This window comes from Apteryx rowi, unplaced genomic scaffold, assembly GCF_003343035.1.
Source record: "Apteryx rowi isolate R43461 unplaced genomic scaffold, aptRow1 scaffold_97, whole genome shotgun sequence".
NCBI lineage: Eukaryota > Metazoa > Chordata > Aves > Apterygiformes > Apterygidae > Apteryx > Apteryx rowi.
Genome location: NW_020451282.1, coordinates 2,448,364 through 2,464,555, shown reverse-complemented (window position 1 = coordinate 2,464,555; position 16,192 = coordinate 2,448,364). Strand labels below are relative to the sequence as shown.

Genomic DNA, 16,192 nt, shown 5'->3' with positions numbered 1-16,192 from the left:
CAGAAATCGAATAATGATCCTTCACATTATTACAATGTTAAACTTATAAAATAAAGAGTGAAACCAATGTTATACCTATTTAGCTGAGTAATGCAAGTCCACCAAGGCTATTTTCTTTAATGAAACATTATACATCATTTAGGCATAGTGGGCAAAAGCCATAACAAATGTGGGTCAATAAAGTAAACTAATATAACCCTTCACTGCTAGATGCCTATGATGATATTCAAAACGTGACTTTGGAGCCTGATATGCAGTGGCAGAATTTAGGTGCATTGATCCACAAAAGTAAGGCAGAAAAACCTGGCTAACCCATTTAGCATATATCTACATGATAGATGGGCCCTATGCAAGTAAGTTCGGTCTACAAAGAGCCCCAGCCAAATACAAACAAGACCTGAAGTGGATGCATGCCAAGTTAAGCTATATTAGCTGGAGGCAAGACTGAGCTAATGCAGCATCACAACTTTTTATGGCACTGCTGACTCATGAGCCCCTGGATCACAGCACAAGCTCATGTTTGCCTGAGATCCACTCTTAGTTATTCTCCAGTCACACATATCCTGGTAAAAACATTTACTTATGTGCCTGCAGTTCTGCTACTGCACATAATTACAGATGCTGGGCAGAGAGTGCAGGACCACTTTCATTCATTCATTGCTTTTTATTCTATATTGCTATTTATTCTATAGAATTTTTGCCACACCTCATTCATGGATGCCAAAATCCTCTGTTAGATTTGGCTCTTCAGGACTTTCTAAACTCAATGCTTGAGTTGTAAATTGTTAGGATGCCATCCATAATGACTCAAGGACTGCAAAACTCCTCTGGAAGGAATGTCTTTCCTTTAATTAAAGGCACTTCTCTGAATGCCATACAGAGTCAAATCCCAAGCTGCCAGTCTGAAGTGAGACTAGGCTACATTATTCATTGCAGCATGCACATTAGAAAGCGATGAGATGGCAATCAGGTGGTAACGTGGTGCATTAGTCTCAGTATTGCAGCCAGGGAAGAGACTCACCTGGTAATTGCAAACTAGCATGATGTTACGGTCGGTGATAGTATTGTCTAGAGATTCCCCAGGGAAAGTGTTGTTTTCACAAAGTGTACTGAGATTAGGCTATAAAATAATTAGGAAAGCATGACTGATTTTTCATTTCATTTCATATCCTACCTTATTTATATGTGGTTTTCAGAAGAAACTACACTGGCATTATTTGGTACCTCTTTCTTCCTGAAATTAGTCAAGTGGATCTTTGTTTTGAACAGATCTTTTTTTTTATTCAGGAAAGTTATTATGGTAGTTATTACTTTATTGACAGTGTGTTTATTTGCAGTCATAATGGAGTTTCTCACAGTATACAGTCAGTGTCAGGATTTGTATTTAATTAGCATTTTCCTATGTTAAATGCTTTTAAAATCCCTTTGATTAATGCTATCCAAATGTAGAGCGAGGTTGGGATTTACTATGTTCAGCACCTCCATCAATCATAAAGAATCATCTTGCTTTCAAATATTTGTCCCAGTAAATATTTGTATTACTGTAAATATTCTAAGTTACATTCCAGTTAAGAAACTCTCCTCCCATAACTTATTTTTATTCATATAACATGAAACCTAAACAAATCGGGTTGAAATTAGTATACAAAATTAGTGGTTTTGAAAAACCCTGACCAAAGGATCCCCAGAAGCACATAACCCAGATGATAAAGTACAGGGCTTGATTTGAAAGCTGGCCATGAAGTCACTGTCTTTTGGATATCAAGCTGTGGGCCATCTCTACTTCTGTCTCGTTGCCCAGCTCTGCCTGTGTGGTTAGTCAAAACCCAGTGTAGATACACACTTAGGGATCCCTGCTTTGGAAGGGCGGCGTGAGAGAGGAGTCTTGCATACGCCGAGGGAGGAACTCAGCTGCAGCATTGCACCGCCTGGGCTCCTCCATCATCGCAGCAAAGCACACTTCAGCTCGTTGTACAAACGCACTCATTGCCAGTGAGCTAAGGCACTGAAACCGCCTCCTGAAAACTCAGTGTTTACAAATGCCTTTAATTCCAGTTAATTGCATCCTTATTCATTTTCAAAATACAAATATTAATAATGATCTATAGTCTAACCTTAATATAACGCTCTTTGTTTGATTTGGTTTATTGTTTTAGCTCCGGAAGTATTCCAGGCCTTTATGGATGGTGGCCCAGGATACTCGTACCCTGTAGACTGGTGGTCACTAGGAATTACAGCATATGAATTGCTGAGGGGCTGGGTAAGAACATGAGGTTTTGTTTTTTATTTAATGCATTGCCTGACAGAAGTCCAAAAGTTTGCAGTGTCTGCCTGAGCCTATCGTTCATGATAAACTTTGAGTGAATGAGGCTGAGGTTTGGGTCTGGAATGCAGTCTTGAACCTTTCCCAACTGAAAACGTTTTGGGGCAGGTTTCCCCCACTCTCAATTACTTTATGGCAGTTTACCTAAAATGGACATAGGCTTTTGGTGTGTGCTAAGAAAAAAACCTAATTTTTACTGGCTGCTTGATGATGCTGAATTGGAAGCAGTGGTATTTTTCTATATAGAAGTTAAGTAACTTGAGTCTTTATTATATTTTTGATTTTCTTGGTTAATACCCTAAAAGAGCTAATATAATATCCTAAGATATTTGGCCCAACTTCAGAAAATGCTTATATGCCAGTGCACTCACTACTTATCTAATCAATTATTTGAATAAGCTTAATGAAAGATCTTCCTAAGCACGGTCAAATTTCACATAAAAAAATGGAAAACTCTTTTCCCTTTTGGTCCAAAGGATTGAAGTTGGTTGGTTAACTATTTACTGTTCCCTATGGAAAATAATACTTTAAATACTATTTCAGGGTAATGATATTTAGCTTACGTAGCTGGGGGTTTTACATTTAATTCCTATTTTGGAAAAGGATTTTATTGCATTATGGTATGCTGTACTTAAGGGAAGAGTATTTATTATTATATCACACTAGCACAGTGCTGCTACCCTGTCCTGCTAGGCACTTTCTAATGTAAGACAATCCAGCCCACAAAGATCTCACAATTTCATGTGGAATGACAGACAAAGGAAAATAAAATAAAGAACAATTATTATCCCCATTTTTAGAAGGAAAACTAAGTTTCAGAGTGCATGCATATTGTTACTTCAGTCCATAAAACCAGATTTTTCAAAGTGTTAATATTTGGCCAAACTATTTTGAACTTCCATAGGAATGGCAAAGGTCCTACTCCTGATACAAAGACCTCTCCCATGCCAAATCTCAGTCCCTGCTCTCAAAGCACAGGAGTATTAATTTTTTTTTTTTTAATGGTCTTTGCAATTTTTTGGTACCATCGTTCTGAAAAATTACTGAGTGTTTAGGTTGACATTGTCCCCAGTATGGAGTATTTTAACCTGAACAGTTAAGGTCTAGCAATGATAAATACATACTTAGCCCTAGTCACAGAAGGTTGTACTAGCTGCACGTATAATAAATTGAAAGAACATAATGCTGTTTTAATATCAATCTTTTTCACCAGTGGGTTTCTCCAAGAAAGGAGCATAATGAATGATTGTGCAAGTAAAGCCGAACTCCCAATACAAATCACTAAAGATTCCTAGTTACTTTAATAAATGAAAAATTATATAGAGCGGTATCCATTTGCCAAGATCAACAGTCTTCTCTGAATAAGTTTATCCATCTAGGGGCAAAGCAAAGCGGAGGCTGAATCAAACCAATTTTTAAATAAAAACATTGCCATCTGTCGCTGCTCCAGCCAGCCCAGCCAGCTGCTTGTATTGCACCGAGGAGTGGTTCTTACCCATTGAGCAAGCCAGAGGGTGGCTTGGCAGCCCACGCCTTTCTACAGGCTAGAAAAAAAAGTGTATTTTTTCCCCTAAATTTTAATTCTAAGTTTTTTCTAGTCTAGACGAGGCCTAAGCCAGCAGAAGTGATGACAAGGGACGTAGCAGGGGGTTGAGGCAGCGTGCTGAAGCCAAGGCGGCAGCTGGCGCGCGTGGGGCTGCACGCTCACGCTGTGGGCAGGCAGCCCAGGCCTCCTCCGCCTCCCTCGGCGCTTCGCTCGGTGGCAGCACAAGGCGTCCCACGGCCGCAGGAGCAGAGGCCGGGGCGCTGGGTGCAGCCAACCCCAGGGAAAGGAGAAGAAGCGGCACTGGGCCAACCTCCTGGGTACGACCTTCTCCAGCCTGGGCATGGAGACCACTGTGCTAGGGAACAACAAGGCAGGAAGGGAGGAACACAGAAAGAAAAGGAAGAGTGGGTAAAATATGAGGTTATTTAGAACATTTTCCATCTCCGAGTTCTGGGTAGCATAAGAAACTACCTGCCTGAGTTCAAGGGGCGCTAGGTAAAATTGATTTGCTTTCTGTTGTGCTGAATTTTTGTTCTTCTTTGCCTCTGCTCTTACCAGCTGGAACTCTGCTCAGAGGAGGCTGCAGCCGCGCACAGTGCAGCTGTGGCTGCTGCCTTGTTCTCTGCCACCAGACAGCCGAAACAACACGGGGCTGGAAACAGGGCTGCAACCACTGCAGCAGGTTGCAAATGGTGCTAAGATGCCCTACCCTTTTCTCGATTATTCACAGTAGTATCTGACAAACAAAAAACCAGCAGTTTCTAAAACTTTGCACTGAATGTTGCTCTTTTCCCCAGCTCCATGAAATTAAACTGCATGATGCACACCACAACACAAGTCAGCCTGTTCCTATACCTCTATGATTTCAAACAGACAACAGCTAAAATATTGTACTAACTGCTTAGAGAGGCAACAAGAATTTAACTGAGCCTACTGATTAAACTGAGCAGAATGGTAGGCAGTGAAAAATTCTGTCAGTGTAGAGTATCATTCTAATCACTTGTTTTACAAATACACGACTTCAAATAATATGTTCATAATAATTAATGAGAACCTAAATTATAAGGAATCCTTTTATTTCCAAATGCTACATTTGATCAAGAATAGATCACAGCATTCTTCACAAAGCACTTTAGAGCTTTGGGCTTCTCCTCACCTATAGAAGAATTCAGGAACTGCAAACACAGCACACCAGGTTCATGTCATCTATAAGCCCATATAATGAGTTAATTTTAGATTTCAAAAAAGACGACTGAGGAGGGCTATAAGTGAGAGGGACTACTTTTTTACTGTGGTTCTTAGGCAGATTTTTTTGTATGCCTGCACTACATTTTTGAATTTCTCTCTACTCCGTGGAAAATTAAGGATGATAAAGTTTCCTCAAGCTAGCACTATTGCACTCTGTCACTTTAGATCAAAGTACTTTCTACTACTACAAGTACAAAATAATAAATAATCCACATATCACATAGAATGCTACAAGAACAAAATTATTCATCTGTCTAATTTGAACTGATATCAGATACTCCTTTTATAAAAAGAAAAATCTGAAGAGAAAATGCTTCTATAGGTAATTAAATTCATTAAAACCAAAGGAAAACACACCCACAAAGAAGGATTAGCCTCAAAGTTGTTATAAGATGCTTTCATGTTTCAATATTTCCAAGATAAGCAATGCTGAGCTCAGGGAAACATGAATTGTCTAGTCTTTTATCTGTTCTTGCTGACTTGATATTGATTTAACTTTATCCCAGAGGCCCTATGAAATTCATTCGGCCACCCCCATTGATGAGATACTCAACATGTTCAAGATAGAAAGAGTTCACTACTCATCCACATGGTGCAAGGGCATGATAGCATTACTGAAAAAGGTAAGAAAGATAAAGTCCTCTCTTCCTCCCTCTTCCAGCAGTCCCTCCAACAATTGGGCAAGCATTATACAAGCAAGACACAGCTCAGAAACTGCGCAGTTAAAATTTCAAGGATTGTAAAAGAGTGCTTATTTTTAGGCTTTTCTGAATGTTGGTGATGCTGTATTATCTCTTTAAAAGCTAGATTATTCTTTGGCTTAGACACGGGTCTTTCAGTGCCCTGGAAGAAATAGAAATCTAATATTTCTGTTTATTTTAAAACATGTTTATGTTAATAAAAGAATTTTGGGAATCAGTGATTTCCGCTCTAGGCCCCTGCCCCATTGTCTTCAGCCCGCATGGTGGATGTGGGAGAGAGAAGGAAGGACCATTATACCCTCTGAATTTCTGCTAAGATTTCCAGCAAGTGTACTTAGAAAAGGGCTGTATCTCTCCCAGTGCCATGTTGCTACAGTTGCAATAACAAAAGTCCAGCCATCTTATGCTATATGTCAGTAGCTACAAAATGGGTGTTCTTCTGGCACACATCCTGACCCTGGAACTTGCTTTCTTCCTAACATCCCCATGTGTTCATTTGTTTTATTTGCTTGGCCATACTGCAGGGCTCATTTGCCCCTTCTAGGTATTTGAAATCATTAGTCTTGATGGTTTGAGCAGGAAGTGTTTCTGAATGTGTGAAAAGAGCAATACAAGATCAAATTCGTTTGCTGCAATGAGCAATCTATTTTTGATAGATGGTGCAATGAGGTGGTTAATTTTAATTGCTGCCAGGATGCTCACTGTAATAATATCTTCCAATAAATTAAAGATTAAATACAAATTGGTGGGTAGCATTGAACTGTGATGTTTCATGTCACTTGGACTCTCGTGTATTTGTAAATAGACTTTTATTGCTAATTCATTTCTATATTTCAGGCCTGAAACAGCCATCTGGTGGCAATTAAATTATCTTAATATCCTATGAGCTAAGTTAGTATTTTTATTTTTTGAGATTGGACCTTCTAGGAGGTATTAGATGATTCCCTAACCATCTTATCACAATAAGTTGTGTATCATACAATTTATTTGTGTGATACATTTATTCTTTTACATGGCATCCAGTTCCTTAGAAAATGCCTTGTGTTGATCACAGCTCCTCACTAAGGACCCAGAGTGCCGTCTTTCAAGTCTTACAGACATTCAAAACTCTCCATACCTAGCTGACGTCAACTGGGATGCTGTTCTAGAGAAAGCTGTGACCCCAGGCTTTGTTCCTAACGTAAGTCAATATTCCAGCTGAACTGTGCAAATTCCAACTTTAATTATCACCGTTGTTTTAAATGTTTACTAACAGACACTTGCATTTATTGCTCTTCAGTGATTTTCTCTTGACAAAAGCTTTACTTTGGATTCTGCTTCCACATACTCAGACATAGCTAAGAGAAAGTTTGGCCGATTTCATTAGATCAAACCAAAAACTAATTAACCTTGGCTCACTCTTTGTTTTCTTTCAAATAAAAAACACTTTCCAGACTTTGCATTTCAGCTACGATAGAACAAATGATTGTCAATGTTAACTCTGAGCCGAAGAGAACCAAGAACATTGCAAGTCTGAAAGCTATGCATCTGAATAACATTTGCAACACCTTTTAATATTCAGGTGTGCTGATCCTCTTTCACCTTAAACCTACTGTTTCAAAGGACTTACCTATTTCCTTTGTGGCAATTCAGATTCTGTTAGGGTATTTGGTGGTTTCTGGTTTGTGGTTCTGTTTTGCTGGTATTTTCTGGATATTTTTGTTTTGTTCATTTGTTTAAAGTGTCCCATAAATTGAATGGATTTGAGGGCCATGAATAAAAAGCAAGGACTTTGGTGACAAAATGTTTCTCCAGTTTGCCAAGTCATAGAAGTTAGTTTGTGCCATAATTCTTCTCTAAACATTTGTAACAGACTAAGGATTATTTATACTTTTTTTATGCAACCATGGATAAAAAAATGAGGAAGGCAGGGATAGCTAGATTCTCTCCCCATCCAGGAGTATATTAGAGTTCCTGATAAAACTGACGGGGATGGGAGTGAAAAGTGACTTTTATCCACTCGGATTAATCTAAAAGTCATATTAAAAACTCTATCAGTCACTTCGGGCTAGAGGCTGATATTGCAGGGTTTGTTCCACCTGGTTGATCAGGTGTATTAGGAAAACAAGTGAGAAGGTGAGAGAAAAAGTGTCTTCTCTAGCATAACTTTTTTTTACATTTACTTTGTTATTTCAGGAGACCTAGCTTGGCCAGGCATTTTCCAGGGAATTTTCTCTCTCTGAGCCCAGCATAACCTACACTGATTAATTTAGGCTTTGGGTGAGAGGGTGAGTTGAAGCCAACATGCCCTGGGATGTGGGGAGGGTTTTATAACTGAGGTGTGTTTGTCATTACTGTCAGAAACCTGCCTACCCTCTCCTTGTTCTTCCCTTTTTAAAAGACCAGCTGCCATCATGTGAGAGGCCTGTGGTAGGAGACCCCACAGTTTAATTTCTTCCTCAGTAGTTTAATTCTAGGAACATCATTCTTGCTTAACTACCAAAAGTGTTTCTTTCGAGTTTAGCTAGTTTCTTTATATCCAGCTTTGAGTCATATATGTTTTGTAGTTCTTTTATATACTATAGTTTGCAGTGTTTTATATACTTTCAGTATCTGGACATTGCAGGGAACCAGTACGTAAGCAGTGATCTCTAAATCAAATGTTTCAGTGCAGGACACCTCAACTAGTGTAAATGATTCCTGATGTGGTTTTACTGCCTAGTGCTTTCGGTTACTAGACAATATCTGCAATTTATGCACAGCTTGTCTTAGTCCTGCCGGCTCGGCAGTGACAGGGTGCGCCCGAACTCCCAGCAGTCCAGGGGAAACACGCTGCCCTTGAGCCCCCCCTGCAGCAACGCGCCGCGCGGGTCAGAGCATCTGCAAACCTCTGGGATCGCACTAAGCGATTGAGGAGCCGAGAAGAGCGCGTGTTGTTCTCATTATAGGAGGCGCAAAACACCCATCCAGCAATTAGGATGCCTTCTAGTCACTTTTTAAAAATGTACTGGGTTCCGCTGAAGCTTTTTCACAGACTTTCTGGCCATGCCTCATTTCTCACCCCTAAACAGGAGAGGAACAGTCCATATTGCCATGAGATGGCTGTAATACGTTAATGAACAGAATGAAAAAATTCAAGGTATAGCGTACTCCTCCTGTAACCTTTTGTGCTGAACAGATCTCAGAATTAAGGAAGGAAATGACCATGTAGAAATAGTATTTCCAATCACCCTGTTTAAACAATGGCTTCCTGATGCAACAGAGAATTTTGAGATTTGGTTCAGGCATTGCAAATCAACAAAAAAATGCAGAATCCAGAACATTTACGTAATATGAAGGAAAAAGATAATAGAGGCAGTTTTTTGAATTTACTCAATGGAGATATAAACGCTGCTGACTGAAGATGGCAAACATTTGTCATTCTTTATTCCTCACAATTTAAGATGCTAGGTGCTCTCAAAAACCTGACAACTTCAGATAGTTACTTGAATGGAAATTTAGATTAGAAAAATCTGGCATAGACTTTGCAACTTGATTTTTGAAAATACACCTTTCCACATTTGTAGAGATAGTACAAGGCTGCCATACTCAACATCACCACAGCATCAATAAGTTAGAAAGGAAGTTTGAAAAACTCTAAAAAGAAAGGATCAATGCCTCTGACAGATGAACGTATGTTTCAGATCCAAAATGCTACAGTGGTCTGTAGCAGTGTTTGATTGTTGATTTTTTTTCACGGTTTCGAGTTCTCAATTGCTCACAAAGTTGGAAATACCTATAAGTGGGAATATCTTTCCTCCTTTTCATCAGCCTTTTCCTATTACCCTATGAAATAGGTGAATCTCTGTAGCTCTAATCATTAAATAAACTTCTTCCTACATTTAAATGTTTTTTATTTACAATTTACATATCATTAATACATCCAAAGCCCTGTACAGATATTAACTAATTGACCATTACCACCTCTGTGGAATAGGTATAGTTGGCTTTATCCCTTTTTACAATTTTACATATAGGAAAACTGAAACAGAGGTGACAAACAGCTAACAGCAGTCACATTGGAAATTCCTTAAAAACATTAGATGATGGCTGGACTTGATCTTCAACGACAACTTCATTGGCTATAATTCTTTTTTTTTTTTTGCAGTCAGACTCTGCTAAAACCATTCCCATCATGAGTTTCCACAGCGCAGATGGTGACTACAACTTGCTAACATGAAGTAATTCCATAGCTTTGAGTCATTTAAACATACTGTAAATAGTGAAATACAAGTAACAGTTCAATCATCATTATTGTTTTTGGAAAACCACAAAGAAACCTTCAGCTCCTATTTAAAACTCTCACCTGATCAGCAATTAAAATTCATAAGCATAGCAGTGTTTATTGAGCGTGTGGAAAAAAAATTGCATGCATGACCAACTTACTATTAGATCCTGTTATACGAGGCAAGGAAATCCTTTTCTAATAATCTTTTTCTAATAAGGACAGTTTTGTTTGCGGAACTGTAATAGACTTTACAAGCAAAAAATAGTTATTGTTCCAGTGCAGGTGCTTTCTTCAGTAGGGGAGTTTGCTGGTCTATTCATACTAGCAAACCATTCTGCTGTAGGTAAGGCTTGTCTTTGAGTGCAGTAGGAACAAGATCAAGATTTCTGATGCAGAAATTTATTCCATATGCTGGCACTAGTTTCCTCTCACCACAGCATACAGCAAGATATTCTGCATGGGAATGAGTCTGAGCTTGTTTATGTACAGAACCCGAGATCAGCCCCCTCCTTCGTTTGGTATCTTGGGTAGTATCCAGGCACCTGAACCCACCTGCAGCCCTTCAGAAACACAAGGGGGTATACACATTTTAACAATAAGGTCTTAGGGGCACTTCCCATCCTTCCTGCACTGTTACAGTTACTGTTTCTGTTCTACAATACTGATTTATGTTCGGATGAATTCTTTGAGGCAGATTCCTCTCTCTGATTGGAGTAACATGATTGGAGTCACTCTAAAAGTACATCTGTGTATAACTAGGAAGAGAATCTAATGTTCTGTAATTGCTTTATAATGTGATTTTTATCTTTACTCTGTTATTTAATCTTCAAGCATTCCTCCAGGCCTGAAAAAGAGTTTTCATTTTGCAGTTGTGGTTGGGAAGCTGGATTGTTATTAATGCTATTAATGCTGATTGGACAAACCAAAAAATGCAATAATGCTTCAAAGAATAACTTTATATCCTTTTGTACCAGAAAGGAAGACTGAACTGTGATCCAACGTTTGAACTAGAAGAGATGATTTTAGAGTCTAAACCTCTCCATAAAAAGAAAAAGCGACTTGCCAAAAACAAATCGAAAGATGGAGCTAAAGAAGGCTGCCCACTGGTAAGCTGGGGTCTGCAGTGTCAGTCAATGGCATCTCATGTACTTTCTCTAATGGACATAATCAGTTAAGTCCAGTTTTATCATCTCCAAAAATAGACTTGGTCTCCATGTGTGTCATTTTATATATAGCTGCATAAACCATCTCCAAAGCAAGATAAAAAGCAACCATTTATTTCAGTCATAAAAGTAACAGCATTTTATACTATAATCATTTTTAAGATTCTCACGAATGCTCATTTAAAGTATGAAAAACTGTTGCCAGTTGGCAAATATGCTTCCCACACATGAGCAGATAGTTATAAGGCATATTTATTCATTGCTAGTACTGAAAATGAAAAGTATGCAGTGAACAAACTCCTTACTTATAAATGTTTTAAAGCTGTCTCGCGCAGTCTTTACTAATGTGCCCCATGTAGAAAGACCCATTGTATATACAGTCTAAACTTTCAGGAAGATTAAGAAATAACTACTTTCCAGACTTGAATTTTCATTTCAGTGAGGCTTTACAGTTTCTGTTGCTACTTCTAATGATTGTGAATGCTGATGCAAACTTAGAGCTGTCAGACATAAAAATCCTCAGGGATTCTTTGTGGGGAATATCTCCTGGAAGAAAGAAAGATTGATTCTGCTATCAGTGTGTACCTTTGAAGAATCTGCAAAATGCCTCTTGATAGTGTTCATTCATAAGCTGTTTTGTTCAGTATCATTTCTGTTGTTGTGATTTTGCCTATGATTTTCTGTCATTTTTAATCAACCTATTCATGCTGTTTTTTAAAGAACGTACACCTGCAGCAGTGCTTGGAAACCGTTAGGAAAGAATTCATCATATTCAACAGAGAGAAGTAAGTGCATTCCTTAATGCCTATTTAGCATTTACTACTGAAATTAATTTCAGAATGATTTTTTTTTCTCCCAGTCTTAAGAAAAGTGATTAATGATCACAGCAGCAGCTGCTAAAAGACTGGATTTCCATTGATTTCCTCCTTTTACAGTCTCTGGTGTGTTGATATTGTAGTTCTCCCATCTCCAAAAGCAAGCAGAAGTGCTTATAAGCGAAAGTATGTTAGATAGATAAGGCAAATGTCACCAACAATATGCAGAGAAACTGTTAACAATTAAGCAGATGGAATATAATACAAGGAGCTGATTTTTCACAAGAACAAAGCCAAAGGAAGTGATAACTCATTAAATTTTAATTATATGAACTGCAGTGTTCTGAAGCGGATACTCTATTTGTACTTCATCCCATAAAACACGTTATTTCAATATCAGTTATTTCAACAGACCTAAATATTAAGCAAAAAGTGTATCCAATAGGAGGGAAGTACTTCATAGTCTAAACATTAGCCAGAAGCAGTAGAAACACAAGTCTGAATCCCTAGAATGTAGATTTTCGTCCTACTGATATACTGGATTTTATGTAGTTTGCTGTGTTTGCGTTTGAGCCACTATCAACCTGTTAGTTGTGTATTTGTATTAAAGATATAGTTCTTAACACCTTCATCCAAGTATATTCAGGGAAATCATTGGGAAAGTGACAATCACTGGGAAAGTGATTGTCAATCAATCACTGGGAATCACAGTCACAGTGATTGTCAGCTTTGCATCGTTCAGGCCACGTCATTAAGGCAATTATGCCCTGGATCACCCCACTTTTCCATTACAACCTGTGGGACGCCTCCATGCCCCCCTGCTGACTGCTCCACATTCCTCTGAAACTACAGCAAGGACTTACAAGGAAAAACAATGTCAGATCGATCCTTAATGTCATTTTGCATGATTTTTGCATGCAAACAAGAAAAGCCAGCACATGTCAGCTCATAGATTTTCAGAGGCCTTGGTGAACTTCTCTGAGTCAGTTCTGGTATCAACGAAATAGGGAATGCCTGAATTTTGTAGTAGTTACTAACTCATAAAAAGAAAAAGATTAAGATTAATATAACCACCTTTGAAAAAGTTTGAATTGATAACCAATTTAATTATTTCTAAGAAGTTCTTCATGCACCTAGTTCATTCCCAGATATGACCCTCTCACCTACTCAAGGAAATTTCCTTGATATCTCAAGGAAACCCAGTGTATTGCAATTTCTGAGAGAGATATAAAATAAAACATTTAATTTTGTAAAACACTGTCAAAATCCCATTCCATATGCTTGCTGTATTGAACAGTTTCTTTTGACATGATTTTGCTTTGTTATTCTTAAATCTTTTTTAATAATACACAAAGATTTTTTCTTTCCCTTTCTTCAGACTGCACAACCACAGTAACAATTTAAGCTATAGAGGACTCTGAGGGATTGATGAGAGATCAAGGAGATGTTTAAAGTAAAAAGGAAGAGAAAGCTAAAACACGTGCACTTCACTATAGCATGTTTCAGTCATTACTTGATTGGCTTTGGCAAGGTAAAGAAAAAATATTTAAAATAGACCTACAACAGATCCCGCATTGTCTTAAGCCAGTTCATGATAATTTTTCTGTTTAAATTGTACTAGGGCTGAAGAATAATATAGAGTTGTATAGAAAAGTTAAGAAAAATCAAATGAAGTTAATTAATAGGGGAAGCAAAGGTAACATTTTTTAAGTGTAAAATGAATTAGTTAAAGGTAACAAAATAAGAGCACTGACAGACATGGACATCATCACACTGCAGAGAAGAAGAGGCTATGCAGTACATGCCAACATAATTCATAGTGGGTTTTCTTAGAGCCTTCTGAACTCTTAAGGATGTATGTACCTGCATTTCCAAAGCTGCATGACCAGCCAAGTTCTTAGGAACAGTTGCCAATTCCAAAAGACATGAACTATTCCGACAAACACAATACCCAGCAGTATGTGATCATATCATTAGCCTAGATTTTAACCCCAAGCAGGGTTTTAAACCAGTCTCAGATTGACACAGCTGTATGTTTAGATATCCCTCCATGCTCCTCTGCACAGAACAGAATTGCTTATATATTTTAGCTGTTTGAAAATATCTCCATATTTCCTTAGATATTCATTATATTCAGCTACAAAGAGCCACATTTTATTGTGATTTAAACATTCTGCTATGTCTGCTTCAGTGGCCACAGAACAAGGTGTAAATCATAAGAAAGTATAGATCAAAAATTTAGCCCATCGTTCAAGTGAAAAGATGAGAATTCCCAAATTAGAAGGAGCTTAGGAAAATTTTCAGGTGTTTCTAATCAAGCAACATGGAGGCATGTAGTAATATGGCATAGTTAGGGTACAGTATTAATTTATCTGATTCCACAATATCTTGCAATCCAATACTAGTAAAATATTTGCTATAAAAAGCAGAATCTGTTTTTGTTGAATTTATCCTGCTGGTACTTCTAGACTGTCTCTCTTTCTCACCAATATCATTCATCCTGTACCAGATATCACAAATCTTGAAATAGGCTATATTTATTTTCTTTTCAAGATGCTCTGGAGACAATGAGGAACTTTTAAACTGCAGTTAAAGGAAGGTAAATGGAACTTTTGGAAGTAGTAAGCCTTAAAGTAAGTAAGTAAATAAGTAAATAAGTAAGACTTAAAGAAAGGGCTTACTAGGCTGAAAAAAAATGCAACATTCAAGAGACTGAAGTAAATTCACAGTGCAAGTTAATGCTGGCAAAGATGTAATGTGCACATTCTAGCTTTTCTATTTTCTTCTGCAGTTAAATAACTGGAAACTGGTATTTATAGGAGAAATGCTTTAAGCAAGATGACTGCACTGGGAAGACAGAGGCCATTTTAGCTAAGCCCAGCATTCAAATGAGTGAGCTCAGTTAAAAAGCCTGTTTTTCTTCCCAGATGGCTTTACCAGAGGAATTCAGGCAATGTCCTTTTTTCAGTAAGTCTTATACTGTCCTTGAATGCAATTAATTTTTTTGGACTATTGTTTAACTGATGTCTATGGACTGAAGAGTTATGAGACTGAATGAAAGATCTGAAGAATTATGAAGACATAGGATGGCATATACAGTCAGAGAGCATGAACGTACGCTGCAGACTAATGGAGCAAATATGTTTTGTTTTCCTAGGAACTAGGAAAGGAGGTCTTGGAGTGGTGATGTTAGGGGTTTTTTGGGTTTGGGGTTCTTTTTGTATATTGGATTTAACTGTACAGAGCTTCCTGGCCAAGAAGCCAAAGAAGATCATCAGCAAGTGGTAGCAAAAGTTAGATTTATACATATTTATTTAAAAACTGTTGGTTGCACAATTTGTTGTGTTGATATGTAGAATTCATTGGAGAGATGACTAGGAATAGAGGGAGGACCAACTATTTCCAGTTTCTTTGTACAAAAAAAAAAAAAAGAAAAAGAAATGTATCAAACAGAGACATTTCCAGAATATGAAACAAAAGCTTTTTTTTATGATTTGTATTAGTGAAAGACCTTGTTCCAAGTACTAAAAATAGCAGGTATAGATGAGAAGTCCAGGTGCAGTTCTGTGCTTCAGTTTAGCTAGGGATGTTCTCACCACAGTTAATGCCCCCAGACAGTCTGGGAACTCTGCAAGACCTGAAGTGAAGAAATACTGCTTTTGCGTCTGCAAAATGGCCACTGAATCCTCCAACGTCTTTCTATGACCTCAGTCAACGGTGGTTCCTGTGATGCCCCATTGCTTCGATAAAGGGATCACGTTCATCCACCAAAGCCCCGTCATTTCCTCGTGGACACTCATACCTCTAGCATGCAACTCCACTTAGGGATGGCTGAGCTTTTCCGGAGTAAGAGGTAGCTTTGTACCCTCGTCTTAATTTGTGCAGGAAAACATGAAACATCCAAAATGAAGGCCATACACTGAAAGTAGATTTTATCCTGATTTTATTTTTCCTGATGCTTCAAATACCAGAGTGACTAGATGGAAGGCTTTGTTTTTATTGACATCAGTATTTCACTGAATGTGAGCTACAAATTAAGATACATAAGTATCTTCTGTTGAGACACAGATATATGTCTTCTTTCCACTGTGATTTTATCTTCCATTACTTTTAAGACAAGGGTACATACTGCCCTGATCCGAAGTAAAAT

General features: G+C 38.0%; 1 protein-coding gene across 1 annotated transcript in view; it reads left to right on the top strand.

Annotated features, from left to right (window-relative positions):
- Positions 1-331: 331 nt before the first annotated feature.
- LOC112960503 (serine/threonine-protein kinase 32B-like) overlaps positions 332-16,192 on the top strand; it is a 30,027-nt gene continuing 14,166 nt past the window's right edge. Inside the window, exons 1-6 of the mRNA XM_026054823.1 lie at positions 332-353; positions 2,157-2,260; positions 5,624-5,740; positions 6,873-6,998; positions 11,039-11,170; positions 11,948-12,012. Coding sequence (XP_025910608.1) covers positions 332-353; positions 2,157-2,260; positions 5,624-5,740; positions 6,873-6,998; positions 11,039-11,170; positions 11,948-12,012 — 566 coding nt within the window. The remainder of the gene's footprint in view (positions 354-2,156; positions 2,261-5,623; positions 5,741-6,872; positions 6,999-11,038; positions 11,171-11,947; positions 12,013-16,192) is intronic.